Source organism: Salpingoeca rosetta (genome assembly GCF_000188695.1).
Source record: "Salpingoeca rosetta unplaced genomic scaffold supercont1.2, whole genome shotgun sequence".
Taxonomy (NCBI): Eukaryota; class Choanoflagellata; order Craspedida; family Salpingoecidae; genus Salpingoeca; species Salpingoeca rosetta.
The window spans coordinates 2,339,687-2,364,686 of NW_004754932.1; the positions used below are offsets into that span (position 1 = coordinate 2,339,687).

The 25,000-nt window shown below is 54.3% G+C and overlaps 7 protein-coding genes across 8 annotated transcripts in view; 3 read left to right on the forward strand and 4 right to left on the reverse strand.

Moving 5' to 3' along the window:
- Positions 1-108: 108 nt before the first annotated feature.
- PTSG_01053 lies at positions 109-1,286 on the reverse strand (the record flags this gene model as incomplete). Of its 2 annotated transcripts, XM_004998471.1 has the most annotated exons (4): positions 1,204-1,286; positions 841-983; positions 317-419; positions 109-249 (listed from the first exon to the last, which is right to left on the reverse strand). In XM_004998471.1, the coding sequence occupies exons 1-4, from the start codon at positions 1,234-1,236 to the stop codon at positions 109-111; spliced, it is 420 nt and encodes a 139-aa protein (XP_004998528.1). In that variant the 5' UTR covers positions 1,237-1,286. The 2 variants fall into 2 exon arrangements, with proteins under 2 accessions (XP_004998528.1, XP_004998529.1); XM_004998472.1 differs by lacking the exon at positions 1,204-1,286 and having other exon boundaries at positions 841-1,118.
- Positions 1,287-2,971: 1,685 nt separating this feature from the next.
- On the forward strand, positions 2,972-6,611 carry PTSG_01054 (uncharacterized protein; the record flags this gene model as incomplete). The annotated part of the gene is made up of 6 exons (XM_004998473.1): positions 2,972-4,769; positions 4,956-4,997; positions 5,250-5,472; positions 5,685-5,806; positions 6,001-6,074; positions 6,573-6,611. 6 exons carry the CDS (start codon positions 2,972-2,974, stop codon positions 6,609-6,611), a joined length of 2,298 nt encoding a protein of 765 aa, XP_004998530.1.
- Positions 6,612-7,858: 1,247 nt separating this feature from the next.
- Positions 7,859-13,049, forward strand: PTSG_01055 (LARP1 protein; the record flags this gene model as incomplete). The annotated part of the gene is made up of 11 exons (XM_004998474.1): positions 7,859-7,932; positions 8,101-8,134; positions 8,559-8,839; positions 9,054-9,111; positions 9,368-9,487; positions 10,434-10,505; positions 10,798-11,010; positions 11,180-11,320; positions 11,531-11,778; positions 11,983-12,229; positions 12,496-13,049. 11 exons carry the CDS (start codon positions 7,859-7,861, stop codon positions 12,535-12,537), a joined length of 1,530 nt encoding a protein of 509 aa, XP_004998531.1. The 3' UTR covers positions 12,538-13,049.
- On the reverse strand, positions 12,949-14,695 carry PTSG_11680 (uncharacterized protein). Its single transcript, XM_004998475.1, has 4 exons — positions 14,200-14,695; positions 13,805-13,872; positions 13,427-13,524; positions 12,949-13,181 (listed from the first exon to the last, which is right to left on the reverse strand). The coding sequence occupies exons 1-4, from the start codon at positions 14,504-14,506 to the stop codon at positions 13,157-13,159; spliced, it is 498 nt and encodes a 165-aa protein (XP_004998532.1). The 5' UTR covers positions 14,507-14,695; the 3' UTR covers positions 12,949-13,156.
- Positions 14,649-16,834, reverse strand: PTSG_11681 (40S ribosomal protein S11). The gene is made up of 5 exons (XM_004998476.1): positions 16,788-16,834; positions 15,921-16,052; positions 15,552-15,655; positions 15,110-15,266; positions 14,649-14,834 (listed from the first exon to the last, which is right to left on the reverse strand). Exons 1-5 carry the CDS (start codon positions 16,794-16,796, stop codon positions 14,766-14,768), a joined length of 471 nt encoding a protein of 156 aa, XP_004998533.1. The 5' UTR covers positions 16,797-16,834; the 3' UTR covers positions 14,649-14,765.
- Positions 16,835-17,326: 492 nt separating this feature from the next.
- PTSG_11682 (vesicle-fusing ATPase) lies at positions 17,327-22,934 on the forward strand. The gene is made up of 17 exons (XM_004998477.1): positions 17,327-17,584; positions 17,911-18,017; positions 18,187-18,247; positions 18,467-18,529; positions 18,797-18,897; positions 19,152-19,483; positions 19,735-19,816; positions 19,989-20,037; positions 20,125-20,193; positions 20,454-20,595; positions 20,892-21,016; positions 21,209-21,297; positions 21,499-21,556; positions 21,683-21,731; positions 21,871-21,938; positions 22,194-22,269; positions 22,540-22,934. Exons 1-17 carry the CDS (start codon positions 17,384-17,386, stop codon positions 22,707-22,709), a joined length of 1,842 nt encoding a protein of 613 aa, XP_004998534.1. The 5' UTR covers positions 17,327-17,383; the 3' UTR covers positions 22,710-22,934.
- Positions 22,873-25,000, reverse strand: part of PTSG_01060 (uncharacterized protein) — an 8,890-nt gene continuing 6,762 nt past the window's right edge. Inside the window, exons 17-21 of the mRNA XM_004998478.1 lie at positions 24,980-25,000; positions 24,697-24,789; positions 24,198-24,411; positions 23,901-23,980; positions 22,873-23,686 (exon numbers count right to left, since the gene is read on the reverse strand). The exon at positions 24,980-25,000 is cut by the window's right edge and continues 40 nt beyond it. Of these exons, the coding sequence (XP_004998535.1) occupies positions 23,540-23,686; positions 23,901-23,980; positions 24,198-24,411; positions 24,697-24,789; positions 24,980-25,000 (555 nt within the window). The 3' untranslated portion in view covers positions 22,873-23,539. The remainder of the gene's footprint in view (positions 23,687-23,900; positions 23,981-24,197; positions 24,412-24,696; positions 24,790-24,979) is intronic.

Here is a 25,000-nt window from a genome sequence, read left to right on the forward strand (position 1 = left end):
AACAACAACAACACAACAACAACCAACAACAACAACAACAACAACAACAACAACTAACAACAACAACAACAACAACAACAACAACAACAACAACAACAACAACAACAACTAAAACAACAACAACAACAACAACTTAAACAACAACAACAACAACAACAACAACAACAACAACAACAACAACAACAACAACAACAGGCGGCGAGGAGGGGCAGCGCAACGGGTCACGCGTGTGGGCAATGGCAAGTGCCGCTTCCCACACATGCACAGACACACAGACGCACACGGCGCAATCACGCTGCACGGAGCTCCTGTGTACCTGCTCGCGTTGGGATTTGTCTGCCTTTGAGATGCCGTCGTGAGGTGTGATGTCGCCAACAATACACTCCGCAATGTCGTGAACAACTGCCATTTGGATGCATCTGCGATAAATAATTGGTGTGTGGGGTTTTGACGGGATTGCGCGTGCGCGCGAGTGAGCGAATCATTCTGGTCTGTGCGGGTGCGGACGAGCGTGTAATGCGAGGGCATCGGGACTGTGGGCGAGCGTAGTGCCAGCAGTAGAATCCACACCGAAGGATGAGGCCGTGGTGCTCGTACACCTGTATACACCCCACCCACACACTCCCACGCCCTGCACACACACACCTGCACACACCTGCACACACACGCACACACACACACACATACACACACACACACACACACACACACCCTGCACGTACACTGTCCCACCACCCTGCACATACACTGTCCTCCCTTCCCCCCCCCCCACGCACACATACACCTGCACACACACACGCACACATGCACACACACACCCACATGCACACACGAGCGTACGTGGTTCGGTCGAGTTGCGATGTGTCTGGGACAGCGAATGCAATGGCTGCCATCATAAAGGAGTGGTCAGCCACGCTTTCTGGCCGCGGCACCTTGCGTCGCACCCATCCTGCCCGTTCCACACGCTTCAACTGCAGCACCGTCTGTATGTTCCATGATGGTTCATGCGCAGTTGACAATGAAATGAGTCCACGCAAACACTTGAACCTACACACACACACATACAAGCACACATACAAAGACATACAAAGACACACACACACACAAGCACACATACAAAGACACACACACACACATACAAGCACATACAACCCCACACACACCACACATACAAGCACACACAAGCACACAAGAAGCACCAACCTTGAAGAACGACAGCCGGTTGTCCGCCTCCATTATCTCTGTGTGTCGCCGTCGTACACCGTTCTCTTGTAACTTGTGCTGTCGCGTACAAAATAGGCGTAGACTGTGTGTGGCTTATCCACCGTCGGTGCGTGAGGACGCATTAGGCGATAGGGGGGTTGTTGGCGCTGCTTCGTGCACACGTGGTGGACGAAAATAACTGGGAAACGTGCGCAAATCCTCGTCCCCTTGTGGCAAAAGGGTGAAAGAACTCGTGTTGGCATCGCCCTTTTCCCCCTCACACGCGCGTGAGTGAGTTGTCTGTGCCCTCGTGGTTGGCTCCCTCCCTCGTCTTCTTCCTCCTCTCCCGTGTGCGCGTGTGCCTTCCATTCCAACCCACCACCAGCTTCAGCTTCGACTCCATCGTCAATCTCCCCCTTGTTCCTTTCAATTGCCCCCCCCCCTTCCTCTGTTCCTACTCCCATCGACCAACAACCCCGCTCTTCCTCTCACTCCCTCAAACCGACCAACACAAAAGCCTCTCCTCGTCCTTATCTGGCGACACACAAGTTGCTTCGAAAAGGTATGCTTCCGTGTGCATGTGCGCGTGTCAACGCGCGTGCGCATAGTAATCAGCCATCACCGACCACCACAGCTTCTCCTTCCAGAGGCAGGGCGTGAGAGTGCGAGACAGTGTGTGTGCGTGCGCATGCGTGCGTGTGTCTTTCTGGAAAGCGTGTGAGCCTTCGGTGTATGATTTTGGTGGCATACAACAAGTTGGGTTGAAGCCAATGCACCACCAGCAGCATCACCAGCAGCATCAGCAGCGTCTGGTGGTATCAGTCACGTGCCAGAGCCCCAGCTTGCTGTGTGTGTGTGTGTTTGTTTGTGGTGGGGGTTGCAACCACGGTGATTTGGCGAGCGAGTGAGAACGAGGAGGAAGAAGGAGGAGATGGCGAAGAAGAAGGAGAACGAGGGCGACGAGCAGTGATGATGCTGCCAGCTGCTGCAACACCAACAACACGCAGCGACACCACCAACACACAGCAACAGCCACAGCCACAGCCAAGGGAGAGACATGTCACACAGTCACATTCAGCCACACCACACAACACGACTGTGACAACAATTGGCCTTTCTTCCCCTGCTTTATTTAACGCACAACACTGTCGCACACCACAACCCGCCGCTTCCCTTCCGGCACAACAGTCTTGCACACATGCATGCATGCTTCTCATGTCCACATCGCTGTTCACAAGCACCATACGTCACCAACACAACACAATAATTTGCCACACTTCCACTCACCTGCCGCACTCTCTCTCTTTGAATCCTCCTGTTCCGGTAGCTTACAGCCACCAGGCGCTGCAACACCAACCAACAGTGCTTGGCTGAGCGCGCCCATTTCGCTCATCTACGACACTCACAACTTAGCGGTGAGCACCTTGCATGTCTGCATGTGCGTGTCTGCATGCCCATCCACACAGAACACACGACATGCACAAACATTCAAGTACATGCGTGCAACTACCCCCACACACTTATACACACAGAACACACCCTCAACACACACGCACACACTCAAAGCACATGCTAATCCTATCACACATCAACACCATACACGTCCGGCCACACACTCTGAATGCCTTGACTCACAACTACTGTTTGCCCCCATCCCCACCCCACGATTCTCTCCTCATCGTTTTGTAGACTGTGGTCGTGTTGTCAAACGAACCACACCCCTCTCCTCCCCTCCCCCCCCGAGACTACCAGGAGTAGCCAGTCAATCATGAGCACTCAGACCCACCTGGAAAGCGAGCAGCCAGTCGCTGCCGCTCAGGAACAGCAAGAGCGACGCACAGCAGAGGACGCCACCATCGCCGCCACTACCACCGGTGGCTCAGACGTGGCTGATGCTGTGGAAGCCACAGAGGACACCACGACAGCACCCGTCTCCAACGCCGCCGTGAGCGAGGGCCGCCCCGCCACACAGGAGGACGAGGACGACGCATGGACCGCAATTGAGACCAAGCCCAAGCCCCAGCGCCAGCGCCGCGCCCAGCCCACCAAGCAGGCTCTGGCAAAGGACCCCCCCGCGCCCTCTACATCTGGTGCAGGCTCGTCTGCAACGTCCTCCTCCGCCGCCTCTTCCGCCGCCAGCAAGCGCAACTGGCGCAAGGAGCGCGGTGCTGGGCAGAAGGCACAGGGTGCCCGTGACGGCGAGGTGCGCCGTGATGATGCTGCCGCTCCAGCCGGTGGCAAAGCCTCTCGCAACAGGCGCCGCAACCGCGGTGGCCGCCAGGGCAAAGGCTCCTCTTCCAAGTCCTCCACATCCTCCGACCCGGCCCAGGGATCCGAGCAGCAGACACAGCAGAAGCGCCAGCAGCAGCAGCAGAAGCCCGCCAAAAAGGCCCCAGTGACGCCCAACGTCATGGGCGCCTGGCGCAAGCCCATCACAGAGGTCATCAAGCACCCGCGTTCCCAGAAGCAGGTGCAATCCAAGGTGGCCGACGCTGCCGCCGCCGCCGCTACTACCGCGACCGCTAAGGACGCCAATGCCACTGCCACCGCAGCCACGGACTCGAGCGCCGCGGTCATCATGCCGCCTGCTCCCAAGGTGAAGCAAGTGGAGACCCCACGCCAGTCTCCCGAGCAGGACACGGAGGCTGATGACGCCGATGCCGGTGTCACCGTTCCTCCCACGTTCACCCTCAACAGCCAGCAGTCCTCCTCCACCGCTGTCAAGCTGCCCGCGCCAGCCACGGCTTCAAGCACAGCCGCCGCTCCCGTTCACAACCCGCTGGGCAGCGTGGGTGACCCGATTGACGTCACCGCCAGCAAGTCTTCTTCCGCCAGCGCCGCGCAGGCATCCACATGTTCCTCATCGGCTGCTTCCGCCGCCGCCATCACCAACCCATCCTCCTCTGCGGCGGCCACCAGCCAGCAGCCCACGGCCACCCCCAAGGGCTGGGCCAAGCCCGCCCCAACAGCCGCCAAGGCTGCGGCAAACAAGAACGACCCGGCCTGGCCGTCACTCGGCGCCGTCGTCGCTGCGGACTCAACAGAGGCTAAGGCCGGTAAGCCCGCCGGCGAGGGCCAGGCTGCCGCATCGACGACCAAGGCTGCCAAGCCAAACACTGGCGACGCCCCTTCACGCAGCAGCGCAACCACCGCCAGCAGCCCCGGCAGCGCCGCCGATGCCGCTGCACAGGACTCCGGCAAGATCAACTTCCGCAGCAAGGCCAAGTTCAAGCCTTTTGAGGGCGAGCTTGGGCTGCAGACACCCAAGACACGCGACGCCCAAAGGCAAAGCGCGGATAAGAACACAAACGGCGGTCGCCGTCGTGGTGGCAACCAGCAAAGCCGCAAGGGTCAGCCCCACAGGCATCCACGCCGCCAGGGCAGCGGTGCTAGCAGCAACAACAGCAAGAAGCAGCACCAACAACAGCAACCTCAGCAGCACCAGCAGCAGCCGCACCAACAACAGCACAACCAACAAAAGCACGGTCTCCCCCAGCAGCAGCAGCAGCAGCAGCGGCAGCCACAGATGGATGCCGGCATGGCCCCGTTCAACCCTCAGATGATGAGTGCGTTATCTTTGTGTTATTGGCTTTGTGTCATTCGCCCTGTGTTATGTTCATGTACACGAGTGTGATCACTTTGTCTGCATCTGGCACGACATGCGCAGTGTGCGATTCCGCCATCATTTACAGTGCCTCTTGGTTTCTCACCCCACTTTGACTTGTTCACCTCACCTTGTTTGCTCTTCGCAGTGCCGCCCATGTTCATTCCCAACCAGGAGTTTATGCCTACCTGTACGTTCACTCCACGTCAATGTTCTGCTCTTTTTTTGGTGTGTGTGTGTTATACCCGCTGGTTATGTCGCCTCCCTTGTGTTTACACGTTGTCACTTGTTGCGTGCATGCAGTGATGGGCTATTCGTCAAGATTGTTGTGTCGTGAGACCAACACGGACAAATGCCAGTCTGCCACTCACTTACAGTTACTCTTCCACGCATTGTTCTACACCCCCCCCAACGCCCCTGATGATTTCACGTCTATTTGCAGACGGGTTCCCGGACCCAATGACCATTGTGCGCAGCCAGCTTGAGTACTACATGTCAGACAAGAACCTTGCCACTGACAACTTCCTCCGACAGCACATGGATGCCGACGGCGTGGTTCCTGCAACGGTTCTTCTCGAGTTCCCGCGCGTGCAGAAGTACCTGCACATGTACGGGATCACGGGCCAGCAGGCCCGCCTCGCAATCGCGCGCGACAGCCTCATGCAGTGAGTGTACAACGCACGTTTGTTTGGTTGGTTGGTTGGTTGGTTGGTTGTTTGTTTGTTTGTTTGTTTGGTTGGTTGGTTGGTTGGTTGTTTGTTCGTGTATGCCGCGTTGAGTTTGAGCAAGCAGCTGCAGTCTTGATTGTCCTTCAATGAATGCTTCTCGCGCACATTGACACGCATTCTTGCCATACGCGTTTGCGCAACCACAACAGGAGCCCCATGCTTGAGACTGTCATGCGTGGCGACTCCTTGGGCATTCGCCGCAGGGCCTTTGAACCCAGTGAAGTGATCCTGAAGAAGGCTGTCAACGCCCCAGAATTCTATCCAAGCAGCAGTGAGTTGTCTGTTCCGCAATATGCATGACCTCATGTGTGTTTCCTTGTCGAAACAAACACATGCACAAAGCTTCAATGTGTTTGCGGTTTCTTGTGTTCGTGCCTGCGCGTGTTGTGCCTGAACTGCGTTATGTATCACTCATGTTTGATTTCCGCGTGCCCACGCCCCGCCCCGACTTGCACCTGTGTTCAGAGCCCACCGTTGGTTTGATGCCACAGCCTTTTTTCGCCGGCGATCAGACACCGCCTCACGACACACAGCAGGAGGTGAGCGCCACACTCACACGCTTTTCAGCCCCATCTCCTTCCTCACTCGTGTCCGTGTAGAAGAGGTGCACTGGCTCCTGTCTGTGTTTGGTTTTGACTCGGGTTCGTCAGTTGGTTTGGTTGGCCGGACAGGCCTGTATTTTTCGGGTGTTTGAGAACGTTTTTCACCGGTTGGAAGGACTTGGCTGGAGAACGCTCCCTTGTTCCCCAACCTTTTTCAATGCACATTGTCTGCATTTCTTTCTTGTGTGCCGTGAGACAACCAACTGTAAGCCGTTGCTTTGAAGCGAGCTCTTGCGCTCCGTCACCAAGCAGGCTGCATTGATTTAGTTCTCAACGCTTGTGTACTTTGGGTGGCATTGTAGTCCAGTTGTTTCTGTTCCTGGCCTTGTCTTGTTTCCCTCCACAAACCATAGTTGTCATACCTTGTGCATGACCACATCTTGTTCCTCTTGTTGTTTTCTCTTTTCCGTGTGTTTGTTTTTCCTTCTGTTTTAGGGGCGTGTGTTGCTTCCCGAGCCTACACCAGCCATGTGATCTGGAGCCATCGGAACGCAGCCTAACAGCATCAGCATCATCTCGGCATTCGTGATCCGTGCAGTTTTCATTTACCATCTCTGTTTTGCGCTCATTCCTACCTCCACCCCATCTTCCCACTCGCTCGACCGTTTCCGTCTCCGTCCACGCCTCCCCCTGACATGACTGTCTCTCTTGTATTCGTCACAATGGCGTCTCTCGCCCTGCATGTTGCGTTGGCTTGTTGTGGCTGTGTTGTGACTGATAGTGATCGTGTGTCACGTTTCTTTATCCGCTTTGTTGCTTTGGTTCTTCATGCCTTGTTTCGCCCTTTCTCGCACCCCTTGCCCCTTTTCTCGAGCACGTACATACTGGTAGAGGGGACGCGTGCTGTCCCGTCGTTCCAACATCCAGCGTTGCTCTTTCCCCCTACCCCTTTCCCTTCTTTTCTCACTTCCCTCGGTTGGCTTTTTTTTTGTTTGCTTGTTTTGGCACGGTTGGAAGCCTTCACCTTGGAGCCTGGTCACTTCGCTTGCTGTGAGTTGATTGGGATGCCTTGAAGCTGTGCGGAGGCGATCAAGTTGGGTGCTTTCCCTTGTTCAAAGCGTGCTTGGTGTTGTCATCTATCCCTTCCATCACCCGCTACTGAAACTAGCTCGCATTCTTTTGGTTTCTTTTCTTGTTTCTGCTGTTGGCTCGCGCGTGTTGTTCTGCACTTCTTTTGTGGTTGTTTGAACGCTGGGTCAGTCGCCGTTGGGATGGGTTGATCCCCATTTTACAGATTGCGCTTTTGTCGTGTGTATGGCATTGTTTTCCTGTCCATGCACCTCTTCCCTTTCAAACCGCCGTGCCACAATGAAGCTGTCGCCCGCTTCGCGTTGTCCACCGCACGTCACCAGCGATCCCATGGCTCAAACGCGCAACACACGCCCTCTTCCCCTCTTTTCCGGCCGGCCTAGTTTCTCATCCCTCTCGTCTAGCCGAGCCCCAATTCGTATCAATGACGCCACATAGTACAGCGTATTGTGAGCTCTGCCTGCTTTGACGTCGTTGTTGTCGCCAATCGCAGCGGCTCTGTGCGTTTTGCAGCACATCCTGTTTTGCGCTCTCAGCAACCGTGGTGGCCACTTTGGTATTGCGGCGTTTTCCCCCCTCTTTTCATTTCTTGCACCAAGCTCGTGCTTGGGATAATCGGTCGCTTCTTCTTTCGCACTTCTCACACCGCGTGAGGTTTCTGTTTAGTTTTTCCTTGCGCTTGGGTCCGCCCCATGGCTCTCATTGTTCATGGGGCAACGGGTCATCCAATGCCGCTGTGCCCAAGCACATCCCTTCTTCCCGACCTGTCCGTGAAATTTCCTCCTCTTTGCCTGCCCCCCCCCAAGTCTCTATATCTTCATCCCTTCCTCCCTCCGTGCCCTTCTCACCATCCAACCAACCTCTCAACCAACCAGCCAACCAAGCCCCCCTTCCTCCTCTCTCCCCCTCTTCTCTATTTCTCTCCCCCTTTCAGCCGTTTCACATTCCTAGAGCGTCCTGTTGATGTGGTGTTGTCATTCCCGTGTTTCGTTTCTTAGTCGGATGCGTTCGCGCCCCTTTCTCTGTCAGCTTCTGTCGCATGATCGATTTGTGATTGCATCGCACGGTTCTCCGTGCTTTGTCACGAGTTGCATCGTCATATGCGTACAGCTGTTTGTCAGGAGGAGTGCGTGTGTCGCAGTTGTCTTCTTGTTGTTGTTGTTGTTGTTTTCGTTGATGTTGATGTTGTTGTTGTGGAGAAGTTGTGTTGCTTTCGTCTTGTACTTCTAATTAAAACCTGAAACCGACACTCGGTCAATGGTTTTAATTGGGGGAGACAGGCTGTGGGGTTGCTGTGCTTCAAGCGCGGCTACCTGCCTTATACTCTTGGTTGCATTTTTCCATCACACGGAGCTCACCGGTTGTTTTGTTTTGACGCTTACTCTGTTGCAGAAGACGAAGAAGAAGAAGCGGAAGAGCAAGGCGAAGAAGGCGGAGCCAAGCTCAGCATCACCAGCAGACGACCAGCAGCAGCAGCAGCAGCAGCAGCAGCAGCAGCAGCAAGAGCAAGAGAAGCCGCAAGACAATGCACCGGCCACCCCTGACAATGAGGACACCGCTGTACCTAGGGAGCCTTCGGACAATGCTTTGGCGCCAGACTCGGTGACAGAGCAACTGCTGCTGCAAAAACCTGGATCGCAGCGGCCCAAACAGATTGCCTTCAGCAAGGAAGAGTACGTATGGATGCTGTCGGTGATGGTGATGGTGATGTGGAGAGCGATCGCTGTGTGTGAATGCGCGACCCCGCGCGTGTGTGTGTGCTGTATTCATTGATGGTCTGGTTTTGGTTTTGTTGAATTTAATCATGTTTTGTGATGTCAGCCTTCGTTTTGCTCCTGCGACACGCTTCTGACATGTTTTCTTGTTTTGCTGTGTTTCCGCGCTCAGCCTTTCCGATGACTTCAAGGACGAAGACCTGCAGAGCTTGACCATCATCATCTCCACGGTGAGTTGACGATGGGCTACGACGGGTGCGGGTTGTGCCTGATTACCTGCTCTTGTTGGGCGTGCCATGTATTTCTTGGGAGCTCTTGTTGTACTTTGGGTGCACGCCCGCCGCACGTGACAAGTGCGGTCAACACAACATCCACGCACATGAAGCACCCGCACCAACTTGACCATGTATGTGGTTTCCTACCAACTCACGTTTCACACCACCTTCACCGCTTGTCACAAACGCACCCACATCTACACCTCCACAGCCGTCGAAACCGAGGCGCCTGAAGCATGAGGGCAAGGATCGCACCGGCGTGAGCGTGAAGCGCGCAACAAAGCGGGCTGGCCTCCGTCGCGAAATCATGGCTGACTTTGAGGAGTATGAGGTACGTGCCGTGTGTGTGTATAAGTGTACATAAGTCTGCCGTGCTTCTGTGCCTTTCACTGCTCTGAGACAACCACTGAGCAAAACAGTTGTTTTTGTGCTCGCCGTCCTTCCTTGAGTTCTTTCTCTCCTGCCACTCTTCTCCCCCCTGATTGTCTGCACGTCCATCGTTTCAATGGGTCTCTCTCTTTCTTTCTCCTTCTGTGGACAATCCACGCGACTTTGATGTTTGCGTCTGTTCCCCCTTCATTCTTGTTTGGCGGAATGATGGAGACTAGTTTATCCATTCTCTGAAGAGTGCGCTGTGTTGGCCGCCTGAGCCAATGCGGCCAGTCTTGGCAAGGGTTTTCCTTGCTGAGACAGAGTTGTCGCTCGTGCTCTCCTTTGGCCAACACAGCACCCTCGGCACTCTGGCCGTTGCCTGGTGAAGTGCATTTCTTGTGTTGCCTTGCGGCATCGCATGCGCTTGTGTGCAGTGTCCTTTGATGCCTGCAGTGTGTGGTCTTTGCTGTGCGTGTGTGCTTGTGGAGGTCTTCCTCCCTTGCTCTTCATGCTGCAAATGCGACCGCTGTTGGTCATGAAAGGCACTGTTGAGCGTCTTGCTGATGATGCAATCAGCACCCGATCTGCAGTTTTACTTTTGTGTCGTGGTTCGCGTGCTTCTTTGCCGCGTTCTGATGGCACAAGCGGGCATTGGCCAAGCCGTGGGCAGCTCTCTGTCGCTGTTGTACACGAACTGACCGCCTCCTCTTTTCTGTTGTTTTTGGTCCGAGAACCTTTCCTCCATGTTTCTTCTTGCGTATTTGGTCTGCTTCCCTTTGTTTTACACGTTGCCGCTTGCGTGTTGCTGAGCTTCGGTGGTTCCCATACGACTGACCCGCACCTACCACCTGAACGCATGGCATCCGACATGCTCCTGTGCTGCCTTCCGCCCTTGTGGCTCACAGGCTGACCGTGAGTACTTTGATAGGTACGAAGCAACACGCCGTGCCCACCTGGGTTCCAAGACTGTGATTCGGGTAAGGGAGAAGAATTGAATGAAACTGTGATTGCAAATCACTGCGCCTGAAATCACTGCATGATATGATGTGATGCGTTTGTGCTCCATGGTTTATCTGTCTTCAACACTGTGCTTGTATGGAGCGAGCCTTGTGTTCGGTACCAGACCTGTTGTTGCTGCCGTGCAGTGTTCAGCATTCATGATGGTTTTGTCGTTAATCGCCTGCTTGCTGCTTTTCCGTTCCCCCGATCTCTGCTCGTGATTTCCCTCTTTCCTTCCATGCCCCCCCCCCAACCCAACATCACCAACAGCCCGAGGCATTGGAGGAGATTTCCAAGCCGCGCAGTGGGTCTGTGCGCGAGGCGCCGGAGCACATGGCCGTGTCCGACGTTGTGTCGTCCGATCGCATTCGTGCCAGCAGTGTTGGCTCGCCGCGCGCCGACACTGCGCTTGCACCGCTTCCACTCACACCAAATGAGATGCGCCAGGGCGGCCGCTTCTTCCCAGCCAAGACCACACCAGAGGTTGGTTGCTGCATGACTTCTTGTGTTTGTACGTGAAGCGTGTGGATTGTGTGTGTGTGTGTGCTTGTTGTGTGATGTATGAATTTTGCATGCTGGTTGCTGATCTTTCCGTGATCATCTCGTTGTGTTTGTTGTTTTCTTTTTTCCCTTCTTTTCGCTCGCACTGCAGCCATCGCCGCTCAAGAAGGGCAAGTCCTACAAGTCAAAGTACAGCACCCGCCCAGAGCATGAGGACTCGATTGGCTGGGTCATGAACCCCGATGCGGAGCCATACCAGCCACAGGGCTCGGTGGAAGATGTCCGCAGCGCGGTACGTAACACAGCCCCTGCTTCTCTGCGTTCCATTTGCTCGCTTGTTTTTTTTTTTGTGAGCGCCATAATCGTTTCGTGATTTTGCTGACTGCGTTGCACGGTGTCGCATGTCACAACGCTCCATCGGTTGTGCGCGTGCATGTGTTTATTTTCTCTCTCTCTCTCTCTCTTGCCCACTCACGGCTTGTCTTTCCCTTCTCGCACGCAGCAGAATACTAAGCCCCAGCGCCGTGACGTTAGCCGCTACATCAACGGTGAGGACGCGACGCAGCGACACGTGTACAGCAAGTACCATGCACAGGCGCTGCGAGCTCGCAAGCGCCTTGGCCCGGCAAGGTCACAGGAGATGCGCAACCTCTTCCGGTTCTGGTCCTTCTTCCTGCGCGAGCACTTCAACAAGAACATGTACACCGAGTTCAAGAAGCTCGCCATGGAGGATCACAAGGCTGGCTCTCGGTGCGTTCAATGTGCTGTGTGCGTGCGTGTAGAAGAGGGGGTGGTTGATATTGCGTCATGCTGTTGCATTGAGTTATGTTTCATCGTGTCGTGTTCGTTTACATTGTTCCGTCGTTTGAACACCTCTTTGCGAGTTATTTCAGCCACATGCTCATACACTTTGCATGATGTGTGTGTGTCGCTGATTGCTGTGCACCACGTCAGGTACGGTATGGAGTGCCTGTTCCGGTTTTACAGCTACGGCCTGGAGAAGCGGTACCGGTTTGACCTGTATCAGGAGTTCCAGGACATGGTGCTGTGGGAACACAACGAGGGCCACTTGTACGGGCTTGAGAAGCTGTGGGCGCTTCTGCACTACAGCAAAGACCACCGCTACCCTGGCCAGCTGCGCCCGGAGCTCAAGGAAATTATTGCACCCTTTAAGAAGATTGAGGACTTTCGCATCTCCATCGTAAGTATGGTTGTTGGTTTTGTTTGAAACTGGCGTGATATGTGTTTGCGAGGCTGCGTTGCAGCGCTTGTGTTGTTGTTGTTGTTGTTGCTGTTGCTGTTGCTGTTGCTGTTGCTGTTGTTGTTGTTGTTGTTGAGAGTATGTTGAAATGAGGTGTTTGTGGGTTGAAGCGGCTGTTTGTCTGTGTATTCGCATGATACGAGCACGTGACCAATATCTCATGCTCTGCTGTTGTGTGCCTACCGTTTTCTTCATTCACTGTGCAGAGCGCATCTCCGCTGAACAAGAGGACACAAGCACGCACTTGATCATCTTGTATGGGTTGTGGTTGTCTTCCTTCACTTGACGTCTTCTTTTCTCTCCCTCCTTTCCTTTTGTTGTTACATGACATGTCATTGCCCCGGCTGCTTTCCCGCTTCTTTGACTCGTCGTTTCTTCTGGCTTTCCTGCTTCCTGCTATGGCGCGATGATTGTATATGTGCTGCATGCGCGGCACGACGACTGGCTGGCTTTGTGTGATTGATTGGTTGGTTGGTTGGTTGTTTCGGTTGAGTGTTCCTAGGTGCACAAGAAGTGATGTGCGCAGCTCTGTTCGTGTGTGTGTGTGTGTGTTCTTTGTGTCGTGTGCACTTACACTACACAACATTTGTTAGACTTTGCTTGCCTTTGTTGATATCACGTCATCGTCACCACTCCTTCGCTTTGACAGACCCGTGTTTGTGCTTGGCTTGCTTCTTATTTGTAGTGGTCGTGTGGACGTGCGTCTGTTGTTTGGCAGTACGCAGCGTTCCCAACAGTAGACAAGGTGCAGGCAAACGAACGAAAGCGCGCGCGCGCGCGCGCGTGTGTGTGTGTGTGTGTGTGTGTGTGTGTGTGTGTGTGTGTGTGTGTGTGTGTGTGTGTGTGTGTGTTGGTCTTGTGACGCGGCTACTTGCTCTTGACGAGGGTCCCTCTGATTTGCAGGGGAGATGGCGTGAAGAGTGAGTTGAGGACGGTTGAGAAGACGGAGCAGAGGTAATAAGGCAAAGCACGCATGCACGCAAAGTCAGACAAACAGATAGACAGACAGACAGATAGATAGACAGACAGGCACAGACACAGACACACACACACACAGACACAGACACAGACACAGACACAGACACAGACACACACACACACACACACACACACACACACACACACAAGTTGACGTACCGCACTGGGTACTTGCTGAGAAACTTCTCTTTCCACTCGAGCATGGTCTGGCGCTCATGCTCGTCCAGATCCGACGTGTCATCCCACTCTTCAGAAACCTAAAGAAGGAGCGTGATGTGTGGTTGAGGGGTGGTGGTGGTGGTGAGGGGAGTGCACAATGAGAACGAGTTGATGCACAGACAGACAGACAGAAAGGCAGACAGAAAGGCACACAGACAGACAGACAGAAAGGCAGACAGAAAGGCAGACAGATGCACACACACACACACACACACACACACACACACACACACACACACAACACACACACACACACAACACACACACACACATACACACACACACACACACACACACACAACATACGTACGTACGTACCAGTCCAACCGCCATCGTGGCCATTCCACGGGTGGCATCGTGGCCAGCAAACCCGGCATATGGTCCACCTGAGGAGTGCGTAGAAGCAACGCACAACAACATGCGTTATGAGGAAGAGCAGAAGCATGCACCATACAGACAGATACACAGGCACACAAACACACAGGCACACATAAACACACACAGACACAGACACAGACACAGACACACAGACACACAGACACACAGACACACACAGACACAGGCACAGGCACAGACACATAAACACACATAGACACACACACACACACACACACACACACACACACACACACACACACAACACACACACACACACACACACACACACACACACACACACCACGCGTATAGCCTCCAACTCTTGTTGCACTCACCTGGTCCGTAGAAGTCTGCGCCAGAAGTCATGTCGAAGACGACACCGTCCACGGCAATGTAGATGGGCTTCTCGCCGCCATGCTCCTTGCTTGGCTTTGTGCCATCGTAAGCGCGCAGCTCTTTCAGTGTGAACACCCTGTCGTGTCCCAGGGCCTCCTCCCGCTTCTTGCGGTCCTGCTCCTTCCTCTGTTCGGCCCGCTTGTCAAAGCCAAACACCTTGTACACAAGATAGCCAATCACAACACTCAGCGCCACGTTGGTGGCACTGATATGCTCCAACCACGACGACGAAGACGAGCTCATCATCCGCGCACGTGGTCTTTCCTTCTTCTTGTCTGAGGTTGTTTGTGTTTTGTCAGCGTGCGCGAAAGTGAGACTTCTGCATCAGACACAAGTACGCTCGGCTCTCTTGTCCCTCGCGCACCCTCTCGCAATGCCAGTGCGTCAGTTCCACATCAACGGTTCATTGTTGTGTGATATTGGCGGGAACAGCGGCAACACCAACAGGGACCATCATCATCAACAAACAGCTGCGCGACAAAGGGGGGTTTATTCAGTTAGAAGCTCAGAACTTGGAGAACTGCTTCTTGGCACCCTTGGCCTTGTGCACGCGGAGCACGTTGAAGCGCACGGTCTACACATATCCAGAACACAAAACAAGGCAACAACGAAGAAGTTGCAGCATCCATAGTGGGAGAGAGAGAGAGAAGTGTGTGTGTGTGTGTGTGTATGTGTGTGTGTGTGTATGTGTGTGTGTGAGTGTTCGGCGACACAAACCATACAGAAGAACAAGGGCATCCATCATCCCGCGACACATGACTTCGCCTCTTCCATCGAACATGTCACAACCACATAGTAGTCGACTCAAATCATTGACACATACACCGTTCACAGGCATTCACACCATACCTTAGAGAGAGGACGGCACTGGCCAATTGTGACGGCATCGCCGACGGCGATATCACGGAAAGCGGGGGACACGTGAACAGACAGGTTCTTGTGGCGCTTCTCGAAACGGCGGTACTTGGGGATGAAGTGGAGGTAGTCCCTGCGGACGACGCAAGTCCTGTAACATTTGGCAAGATCGTCAAGCACCGCGCATGATGAGTTGCGGGGGCCAAAGGGAGAAAACAGAGGGGAGGAAGCAGAGAGAGAAAGAGAGAGAGAGTGTGTGTGTGTGCGTGTGCGTGTGCGTGCGTGTGTGTCAAACACGAAGCCAAGGACAGCGCATCGGCAGCGGTGGCACACCAAAGAGAAAACGCACACGACCCAGCACAACACCACACAATTATGTGTCTTTCAAAAAGTGGTACAGCGCAACCGCCAAACGCAGCAAGCGACACAAACGCACCTCTGCATCTTCAGGGTCTTGACAACACCGTTCAGGACACGACCGCGGATGCTGACATCGCCGGTGAAGGGGCACTTGCGGTCAATGTACTCGAGCTCGCGGGCCTAAACAAGCAAGCAGCAGCAGAGAGGGCGAGGAGAACGAGTGGTGAGCGCTGAGAAGCAAACATGGAGCAGCAGCAGCGGCAGCAGTGGCGTTGCAAGGAAGTACCGATGGTGCCATGTATCGCTGGTGCGCACACGCACGCGCGCAGACACGGTACGGCACACGGCAACTTGTTCCCAGAAACAAGACTGCAAGATACGCAAGCGAAGACCACACGCTCTCATCGGCGGCCTCTTGACTCTCGAATGCAGTGGCGAAGCGTACCTCACGGGGGGTCTTGAAACCGAGACCGACGTTCTTGACGAAGCGGAGCTCAGAAGACTTGACCTTGGCAGCACCGATGCGCTTCTTGTTCTCAAAGATGAGACGCTGCTTCTGGTAGGCACGCTCGTGTTGCTGCAAATTGGGCATCACACACACACACGCGTGCAATAGGAATAGGGCAGAAACAAGGGAGCAGGGGGTGGCCAGGGTGAGCAGTCATGCGTGACAAGCTCAAGGACAGTGATCCCATACACACACATGCACGATTGAGAGTGCATGTGCAGTTGCTTGGCTCCCATGTGGCTTGCTACAGTTTGCTGTCTCGCTCGGCTGTTGCGGTTGCTGCACATGCTGATGCAGGTGGTAGTGATGGTGCTGGCAGCCACACAACAGCCACCAAAACGCCAGAGCCGATGGTCCTTCGCTGCGATGGCGGTCGGGTTCGTGCACATCCGTGGTATGCGCACACGCATATGCGTGCATGTGTGTGTGTGTCTGTTGACAGGCTATCGCTGAGCGTTGGCTCATTGGCCTTCGCACAACCTGGCTGCCGCTGTATCTGTTTCTGTGCGACTGCCTGCATGTTGTTGTTGCTGCTTGTGCTGCTTTGCATGTACCAGCCACTGTCTTTCATGCGCACTCAAGCTGTGGAGAGCTGCTCTCGGTCTCATGCATCGTGTTCACCGCCCACGCATGATGACGCTGGCTTCTCGATCCACACGGAGCATACAACACACACACACACACACACACACACACACACAGCAACACATGCACACAGCAACACATACACACACACACACACACACACACACACACACACACACAGCAGCACAGCACGGCCACAGAGCATGGCTTGATACTCACGACTTCCATCTTGGTGGTCGCGTGGGCTGAAGGTGCAAGGCAAACACAGGGGAAAAAGGAAGATTGGAAGAAGACTTGCCAGCTTCTCTGTAACGTGAACAAAATTGTGTATTGTGAACAGCCCACAAATGCCGAGTCAGCAAAATCTGATGCACACCACAAATATCAACACTTTGAGCAAAGGCAAAAAGGCGACGACGAAGATGAGGTGCTGTGATGCGTGCGGTGATGGCTGTGATGCGTGCAACCGTCGATGTGTGGTTGTGAGACAACGTCAACCGTCGATGTATGCGCGTATGCGCGTGTGCGGCGTGTGTGTGTGTGTGTCTGTCTCCATTGCAATCGATGATCCCAAGTTCCACCCCCTGTCTTTGCTTTGGTTTGATGTGTTGGACCTTTTGTGTGCTGTTTCGCCTTGCACGGATGACGAGTGTGGGCTTCGTGTTCCAAGAATATCCAAAGACGCGTGTCACCCTGTGTGCGTGTGATCTCCCTGTTGTGACCAGTGCAGTGCACTCGGGTCATTTTTTTTTGTTGCACGCACCCGTCTCACCTACTTCCATCGCAATCATCGCGCCTGCGCTCCTGCTGCGTGTATGTTGTTTGTGTGCTCCGCTGCATTTGGCAGTCAAATGTTTGAGATGAAGTTGGTCAAGTCCTCCAGCACACAGGAGGCTGTGCGCAACAGGCTTGTTGTCTCCACGGAATGCAGTGTACCCGCGCAAGTCCGCCATGTGTACGTGCACCCTCAGGACGGCGGCCGCTTTGCACAGACGCTGGAGCGCTCCCCGGTCCTGGTCAGTCTTCGTCGTGGGTGTGGTTGTGTGTGGTTGTGCGTGTGTGTGTGTGTGGGGGGGGGGGTGCGTATGTGTGTGTGTGTGTGTGTGTGTGTGTGTGTGTGTGTGTGTGTGTGTGTGTGCGTGCGTGTGTGTGTGTGTGCGCGTGTACATGTATGTCCATGTGTGTGCATGTGTGCACATCTGTTTGCGAGTTGCAAGATACTAGCACGCTGCTAGCACGCTGCTAGCACGCTGCCGCGTCTATGTGCTTTGCGGCCGCTGCTCAATGACCACAACTCAAAGTCCGTCCTCACGCATGGCTGCCATGTTGTTACCTCTGTCAGAAACCAACACAAGTCGCAGCAAATGTGGCGCAGCGCAAGTGGGCAAAGCTCACACTGGGTGAAGACCTGAAGATTGAGCCAATCTCCGGCCCCTTTGACGGCGTGGGGTGCGTATTTCTTTCCGTGCATGTGTGTGTGTGTGCTTTGTGTGCGTGTGAACGTACATGCATGCGTGTGTATGCATGTGTGTTTGTGTGTATGTGTGTATTGAAAGTGCTGACAATGTTGTGTGGACTCATTGTTGCGTGGTGTCGCGCGCGTGTGTGTGTGTCGCAGCCTGGCCACTTTGGAGCTGGACTTTTGGAAGAAGAGCGCTTCCCAGACAACCCGCTACAAGGTGAGTTCGTTTTCCTTGACATGTATACACATGACAGTGCACACACACACACGCACGCACACACACACACACACGCGCGCGCACACATACGAATCCGCATACGTACACGCACATATGCATATGTACACATACATGTGCGCAATTGCACAACAGCTGACGCATGCCTTTTGCCCTCTCTTTCGTGTGCGCGTGTGTCTTTGGTTGGGTTGGCTGCATCAGATTGAGGAGATGGCAACGCAGTTCCGCGAATCATTTGCAAACATGATCCTCAGCCCCGGGCAGGTTGGTCCATCGTCCCTTGTGCCACAAGCAGAGTTTCAGATCAAAGGCCGTTGTCGAGGACTGCAGTGCGCACAAGTCCACGCAATCACGGATGCACACGCGCACACACAACCACACACACACACACACACACACACACACACACATTTCGTCTCGTGTCCCTCCTACTTACACACACACATACACACACACTCTCTCTCTCTCTCTGTCCCCGTCTCCTGACCCCCCCCCCCCCTTTTCCTTGCCTGCCCATGCCACTGCTTGCAGCTGATTCTGTTCAGCTTCAAGCCGTCAAACGCCAAGGAAGTGCTGCTGAGCGTCACCGTTAAGGAGCTGTTCAAGTTTGACGAGGGCTCCCTCATGGGTCCGTTGCCCATGGTGGTGGTGAGGGGATGGGAGAACAGCTGAAGCAGATGCGTGCGCGCGCGCGCGTGTGTGTGTGTGTAGATTTACGCTGTGTCCTACGCGTTGTCATCCATTACTCTCTCATCTCACCTCACACACACACACACACACACACACACACACACACACACACACACACACACACACACACACACACACACACACACGCACGCACGCACATCCCCCCTTTCGCCTCCCCACAAATCCAACACGGCAGCTCGCTGCACGTGATCATCATGGATGAGCTTGACGCCATCTGCCGCCAGCGCGGATCTGTGCAGAGCGGAACGGGCGTGCACGACAGCATTGTGAACCAGCTGCTGTCCAAGATTGACGGCGTGGAGGCCCTCAACAACATCCTCCTCATTGGCATGACAAACAGGCTTGACATGATTGACGAAGCCCTCCTTCGCCCGGGTCGCCTTGAGCTGAAGATGCAGATTGGGCTGCCGGACACGGTGGGGCGCGAGCAGATTTTCAACATCCACACGAAGAAGATGCGCGAGAATAAAATGCTCGCCGAAGACGTCAACATCAAGGAGCTCGCTGGTGCGTCGCTGTCGCGTGTCTTCGTTATGTGTGTGTTTTGTGTGTGTGCCTGTGTGTGTGTGTGTGCCTGTGTGTGTGTGTGTGTGTGTCTGTGTGTGTGTGTCTGTGTGTGTGTGTGTGTCTGTGTGTGTGTCTGTGTGAAACGCGCAAGTGCGTGCAGCTGTGCACTACTTTCCAATCTGTTCCACAACCCTCCCCCCACTCGCCCCACAACACCTGCCTCATCTCACGTGCTGTCATGTTGTGTGCAGGTGCGACCAAGAACTTCAGCGGCGCCGAAATCGCCGGCGTTTGCAGGAGTGCGGCCTCCTTTGCCAGCAACAGATGCATCAAGTCAGTTGCGTGTGGCTGTGCGTGCTTGTGTGTGTGTGTGTGCGTGTGTGTGTGTGTGTGTGTGCGTGTGTGTATGCATGAAGCTGCTGTTGCTGCTGTTGCTGCTGTTGCTGCTACTCACGGCGTGACTGGTGTGCATGTGTGTGTGTGTGTGTGCGCGCGTGTGCGACAGGTTTGACAACACGGTTGAGGTCAAGACTGAGGAGCTGTCATCTATCAAGGTGTGACCGCGTGTTGTGATGTAACTGGCGCACCACACGACCCACGCGCACAGCTGCCTCACACACGCGTCATGTTTACACGTGCAGGTGACACGCGAGGATTTCCTGAACGCGGTGCAAGAGGTCATTCCGGCCTTTGGTGCCGCAACAGAGGAGGTGAGACCAGCGCTACAACGTGCCATGTGCCTGTAGCTCTTGCGCTTGTCTTTACACGTTGGTGTCATCAAACACTCTTGCATAACCACACACACACACACACACCACACACATACACACATGCTCACTCACTTTCGATCTCTTTCTTCGTCCTGCCTCGCTGGTCTCCCACACATTTACACCTCCATATATTCGCTCATAATCCAACTACATACACACGCGCGCGCACTCTCATCCCCTCCCCTCCTCCTTTTCCTCAGCTGGACGACTGTGCTCGCAACGGCATTGTGACGTGGGGCGAGCCCGTGCAACGCGTTCTCTCCGATGGCGAGCTGCTTATCCAGCAGGCGGAAAACAGCACGCGCACGCCGCTTGTCTCCGTGCTCCTCTCCGGACAAGCAGGTGCGGGCCAAGGACGATGGCTCTTGGTTGTGTGGGCATGGGGCAGTGGTGGTGCAGCAACCGCACTGAGTTTCTGTTGCAATCTGATTTTTCAGATGTGCAACTAATTGTACACAACACACACACACACGCACACGCACACACGCACGCACACACACACGCACACGCATGCACGCACGCACACACACACGCACGCACACACACACACGCACACACACACACACACACAAATGCATGTACACACACATGTACACACAAAACTCACAAACCCCACATACACAATGCCACCATTTTAGGGAGCGGCAAGACGGCGCTGGCGGCGGCGCTGGCGCTCCGGTCCAGTTTCCCGCTGGTGAAACTCATCAGCCCGGAGCAGATGGTCGGATACTCCGAATTCGCCAAAGTCAACAAGATCAACAAGGTCACAGCACGGCGCTGCTTGGTGTTGCGTTACGCGGAGGTGGTGGCAGCCTGGTGGGGGTGGCTGTGAGTGATGGTGACCTCGATGACTGTTGTGACACGTTTCGGCGCCTAACTGTTGTTGCTGCTGCTGCTGCTACTGTTGCGCATGCTCACGCGGCGTGTGCATTGCATGCGCATGACATGTGTACAGGTGTTTGAGGACGCGTACAAGTCGCGGCTGAGCGTCATTGTCATTGATGACATTGAGCGCTTGCTCGATTACTCCGCAATGGGCAACAGGTGCTGCGATGTGCGCTGTGGTGGGAATTGTGTGGCTGTGGGAGCTGAATGTGCATGTGCGTCAGCACATGTGTTTGTGCGTATATGTGTTTGTGCGTATATGTGTGTGCGTATATGTGTGCATGTATGTGTGTGTGTGTGTGTCATTTGCTCGCTCGTTCACATTCACGTACGCACACGTTCGTGTGCCCATCACTACAGGTTCTCCAATGTCATTCTGCAAGCCCTGCTTGTTCTCTTCAAGAAGGCACCGCCAAAGGTATGTACATGTGTATGTCTGTGTGTGCATTGCTGTGTGCCACCACTTGTTACTGTGTTCCACATTTTTTTCCTGCTCGTTCATCTCACTCTGCTGTACATGCTGGTGCTCCTGCTATGTGTTCAGGGCCACAAACTCTTCCTCATCGGCACAACGAGCAAGCGCAGCGTCCTTGGTCAGTGCTTGTGTTTGTGTGTGTGTGTGTGTTTGTGTGTGTGTGTGTGCACGTGTGTGTGCACGTGTGTGTGTGCGTGCGGATTGCCTGAAGGCCACTTCCTTCGTGCTCATCAAAGTGATGCAACTGTGTACTGCAGACCTTATGGGCATCACGGAAGCGTTCAGTCAAATCATCCAAGTGGAACAACTGACCGAAGGATCACAGGTCAAGTCGCTGCTTGCACTGTATCCGTGAATACACACACATACACATGTACATACCCATACACATACATACACGCGCGCACACACATACACATGCACATGCACATACATACGCACACATGCACACACATACACATGCACATGCACAGACACATACAGACACATACGCATACACATACACATACACATGCACCTACACATGCACACCCAAACACACCCCTCATCGTATGCGCGTGTGTTGCCTTGTGCTGTGCAGGTCATGAAGGTCATTGATGATTTGCAGCCGTTCCCCGAGCGCGACATCGAGCAGATCCGGACGGCGCTCTCTCACGGTCAGTATCACACACACACACACACATTCATACACACACATTCATACACACATTCATACACACACGCACACACACACATTCATACACACACGCACACACACACATTCATACACACATTCATACACACATTCATACACACACGCACACACACACACACACACATTCATACACACATTCATACACACACGCACACACACACACACACACACACACACACACACACACCTCGCTCACACACTCTCCCCCTTGCTCCCCCCTCTGGCTGTGCAGGGTCGCAACTCCGCCACAGCATGCTGGACGACACGGTTGAGATCAGCATCGGCATCAAGAAGTTGTACATGCTGATTGAGATGGCGCGGCAGGCAGAGGAACAGCCGGGCGAAAAGTTCCTCGAGTCCCTGTTTGACGAGTGCAGATACAACAGGCGGCACCTGGACTGATGGTGTGAGACCTGACGCTTTCCCAGGGGGTGCTGACGTGAACGCAGCCATGCACGAATGGACCAAACAGAGCTCGCATGGTTGACCGTGGCACTCTACAGCTCCTTCGCATCCCAACCTCTCCACCAATCCCTCCCTTCACACCTATCGGTTCGCCATCACGTATGCAAAGACCATTTATGAGTTGAAGCCAAAACCGCCAACCAATAAAAGGAAACCAAGATAACTCGGGAGCAGCCACAACAAACGCAGCCACGCACACGCGCAAACTGTTGCATCAAAGCAGCGGAACCAAGCGAGCGAGCGAGCGAACAATATTAACAAAAGATGGCCACATTCACAACCTGCGCAGGGCGAAATGAGAACGGCAAACACCATTTCACACATGCACATGCACACACAACACACATACGCGCGCAAGAAAGCACGCACACATGCGCACAGGCAGGTCAACAGCAACGAGTCAGGCAACGGAAGCGGAGGGCAATTAGAGAACGTAAACACTCGGGTATTGAAAGCGACAATAGCAGTGCAACACTCCACAAGGGCAACTCAAGCAACAGCAACTACAACAACGACGACACAGTTCGTCGACGAAAGGAGGTCAATCAGCAAAGGCGACGTTAGTCAGAGTCATCAAACCCCACTCGACAAACAAGTCCACCCAAAGTGCGGGAACGGGGAAAAAGAAAGACGGTACGCATCACACGCGCGCGTGTGTGCGTGCGTTGTCTTTAGTCTGTAGAAACACAACTGCAATGTCATCAGTTTGGGCATCAACAGTAGCCACCAGCGCTGCGTGACTTGGTGAATTCAACGTGACCGCTCGATCAGATGAGTTCGAGTGACACCTGAAGTGCGACTTTGGCGGTGACGGGCGGGGCGGGGAGTGGATGGAGCATCCGGCTCCATTTCCGCATTGTCAGACCTGGCGCCTGTGGACACACGTCCCCGTAGTTCTTGGAGATGCGATACGTCTGGATGCAAGCACACACAGGTGGGCGAAGGCGTGAGTACGAGTAGGGTAGCGAAACAGCGCTGGAGCAAGCGCTTTCTTCAAAATGTATGCACATGACATACGACACGCACACGCACGCACACGCACACACACACACACACACACACACACACACACACACACACACACACACACACACACAACTGCACATGTCGCGGGCCGCCGCAACTCACGGCAGCAGAAGCGTCTGTGCCGGCGGGTTCGAGGTCAATGTGGAGTGTGATGAGCGATGCATCCCCAGACGACGGCGGCTCTGGAAAGACATCGGCAGTGATGAACATGCAGGGGGGAGAGGCGTGAACAGAGGGTGGGAGTATGTGAGGCGAGGAAGGGGCCCACACGGAGCAAGAACGGACCGCAGACAGACAGACAGACAGACAGACAAACAGACAGACAGACAGACAGACAAACACACACACACATGCACACACATGCACACACACGCACACACACGTGCACACACTGCGCACCTGTGATGAGCTTGCCCATCTTAGCGCTGACGCTTTCGAGCAAGAGCGACAGGTACTGCTCGAGGTGCGTACGGTCAATGCGCGCGTTGAGCTCAACAGCAGAGACGCCAACGCCGACGCCGAGGACGGTGAGGCGAGGGTGGAGATCCGGACACAGCATCTCGCGCGTCTCAGCAGCAATCAGCGGCAGCACAATCCCGTCGCTCAAGTTGCCCTGGGAGGGTTGTTGTTGTTGTTGTTGTTGTTGTTGTTGTTGTTGTTGTTGTTGTTGTTGTTGTTGTTGTTGTTGTTGTTGTTGTTGTTGTTGTTGTTGTTGTTGTTGTTGTTGTTGTTGTTGTTGTTGTTGTGTGAGGCGACAGAAAAGATATAGATAACAAATCACCGCATCACCACCTGATACGTGCGTCGTGTGTGTGTGTGTGTGTGTGTGTGTGTGTGTGTGTGTGTGTGTGTGTGTGTGTGTGTGTGTGTGTGTGTGTGTGGATGGACGACGACTCACCACGCGGTGCGAGTACGGGTAGACGGTGCGGTCCGGAAACAGATCGGAGGAGATGTGGCTCAGGCCCGAGTTGATCACAGCAGAGGGCAGCCACTGCAGCGAGGGCGAATTGCAAGAAAATGACAACAACGTGAGCGGGTGGCACATGTTGTGAGAATAAGAGGGATAAATCACAGTGGGAACTGGAATGAAGAACAGAAATGGGAACGATCAGATGACGCAATGACGGTGAATGGACGAGATCAGATGACGCAATGACGATGAATGGACGAGATCAACCCACCTTGATGCGCAGACCGCAGTC

Excerpts from the sequence above, each read along its gene's own strand:
- PTSG_11681 (XM_004998476.1), bottom strand. Across the intron at positions 15,267-15,551 it reads AAGACCCTGAAGATGCAGAG|GACTTGCGTCGTCCGCAGGG; the intron begins GTGCGTTTGTGT and ends CAAATGTTACAG. Across the intron at positions 14,835-15,109 it reads AGTGCCGTCCTCTCTCTAAG|ACCGTGCGCTTCAACGTGCT; the intron begins GTATGGTGTGAA and ends GGATATGTGTAG.
- PTSG_11682 (XM_004998477.1), top strand. The coding sequence starts at position 17,384 with ATGTTGTTTGTGTGCTCCGCTGCATTTGGCAGTCAAATGTTTGAGATG. Across the intron at positions 17,585-17,910 it reads TGGAGCGCTCCCCGGTCCTG|AAACCAACACAAGTCGCAGC; the intron begins GTCAGTCTTCGT and ends TACCTCTGTCAG. Across the intron at positions 21,557-21,682 it reads TCAAGAAGGCACCGCCAAAG|GGCCACAAACTCTTCCTCAT; the intron begins GTATGTACATGT and ends CTATGTGTTCAG.
- PTSG_11680 (XM_004998475.1), bottom strand. The coding sequence starts at position 14,506 with ATGATGAGCTCGTCTTCGTCGTCGTGGTTGGAGCATATCAGTGCCACC. Across the intron at positions 13,525-13,804 it reads CCACGATGGCGGTTGGACTG|GTTTCTGAAGAGTGGGATGA; the intron begins GTACGTACGTAC and ends CTCCTTCTTTAG. Across the intron at positions 13,182-13,426 it reads CTCAGCAAGTACCCAGTGCG|AGGGACCCTCGTCAAGAGCA; the intron begins GTACGTCAACTT and ends CCTGCAAATCAG.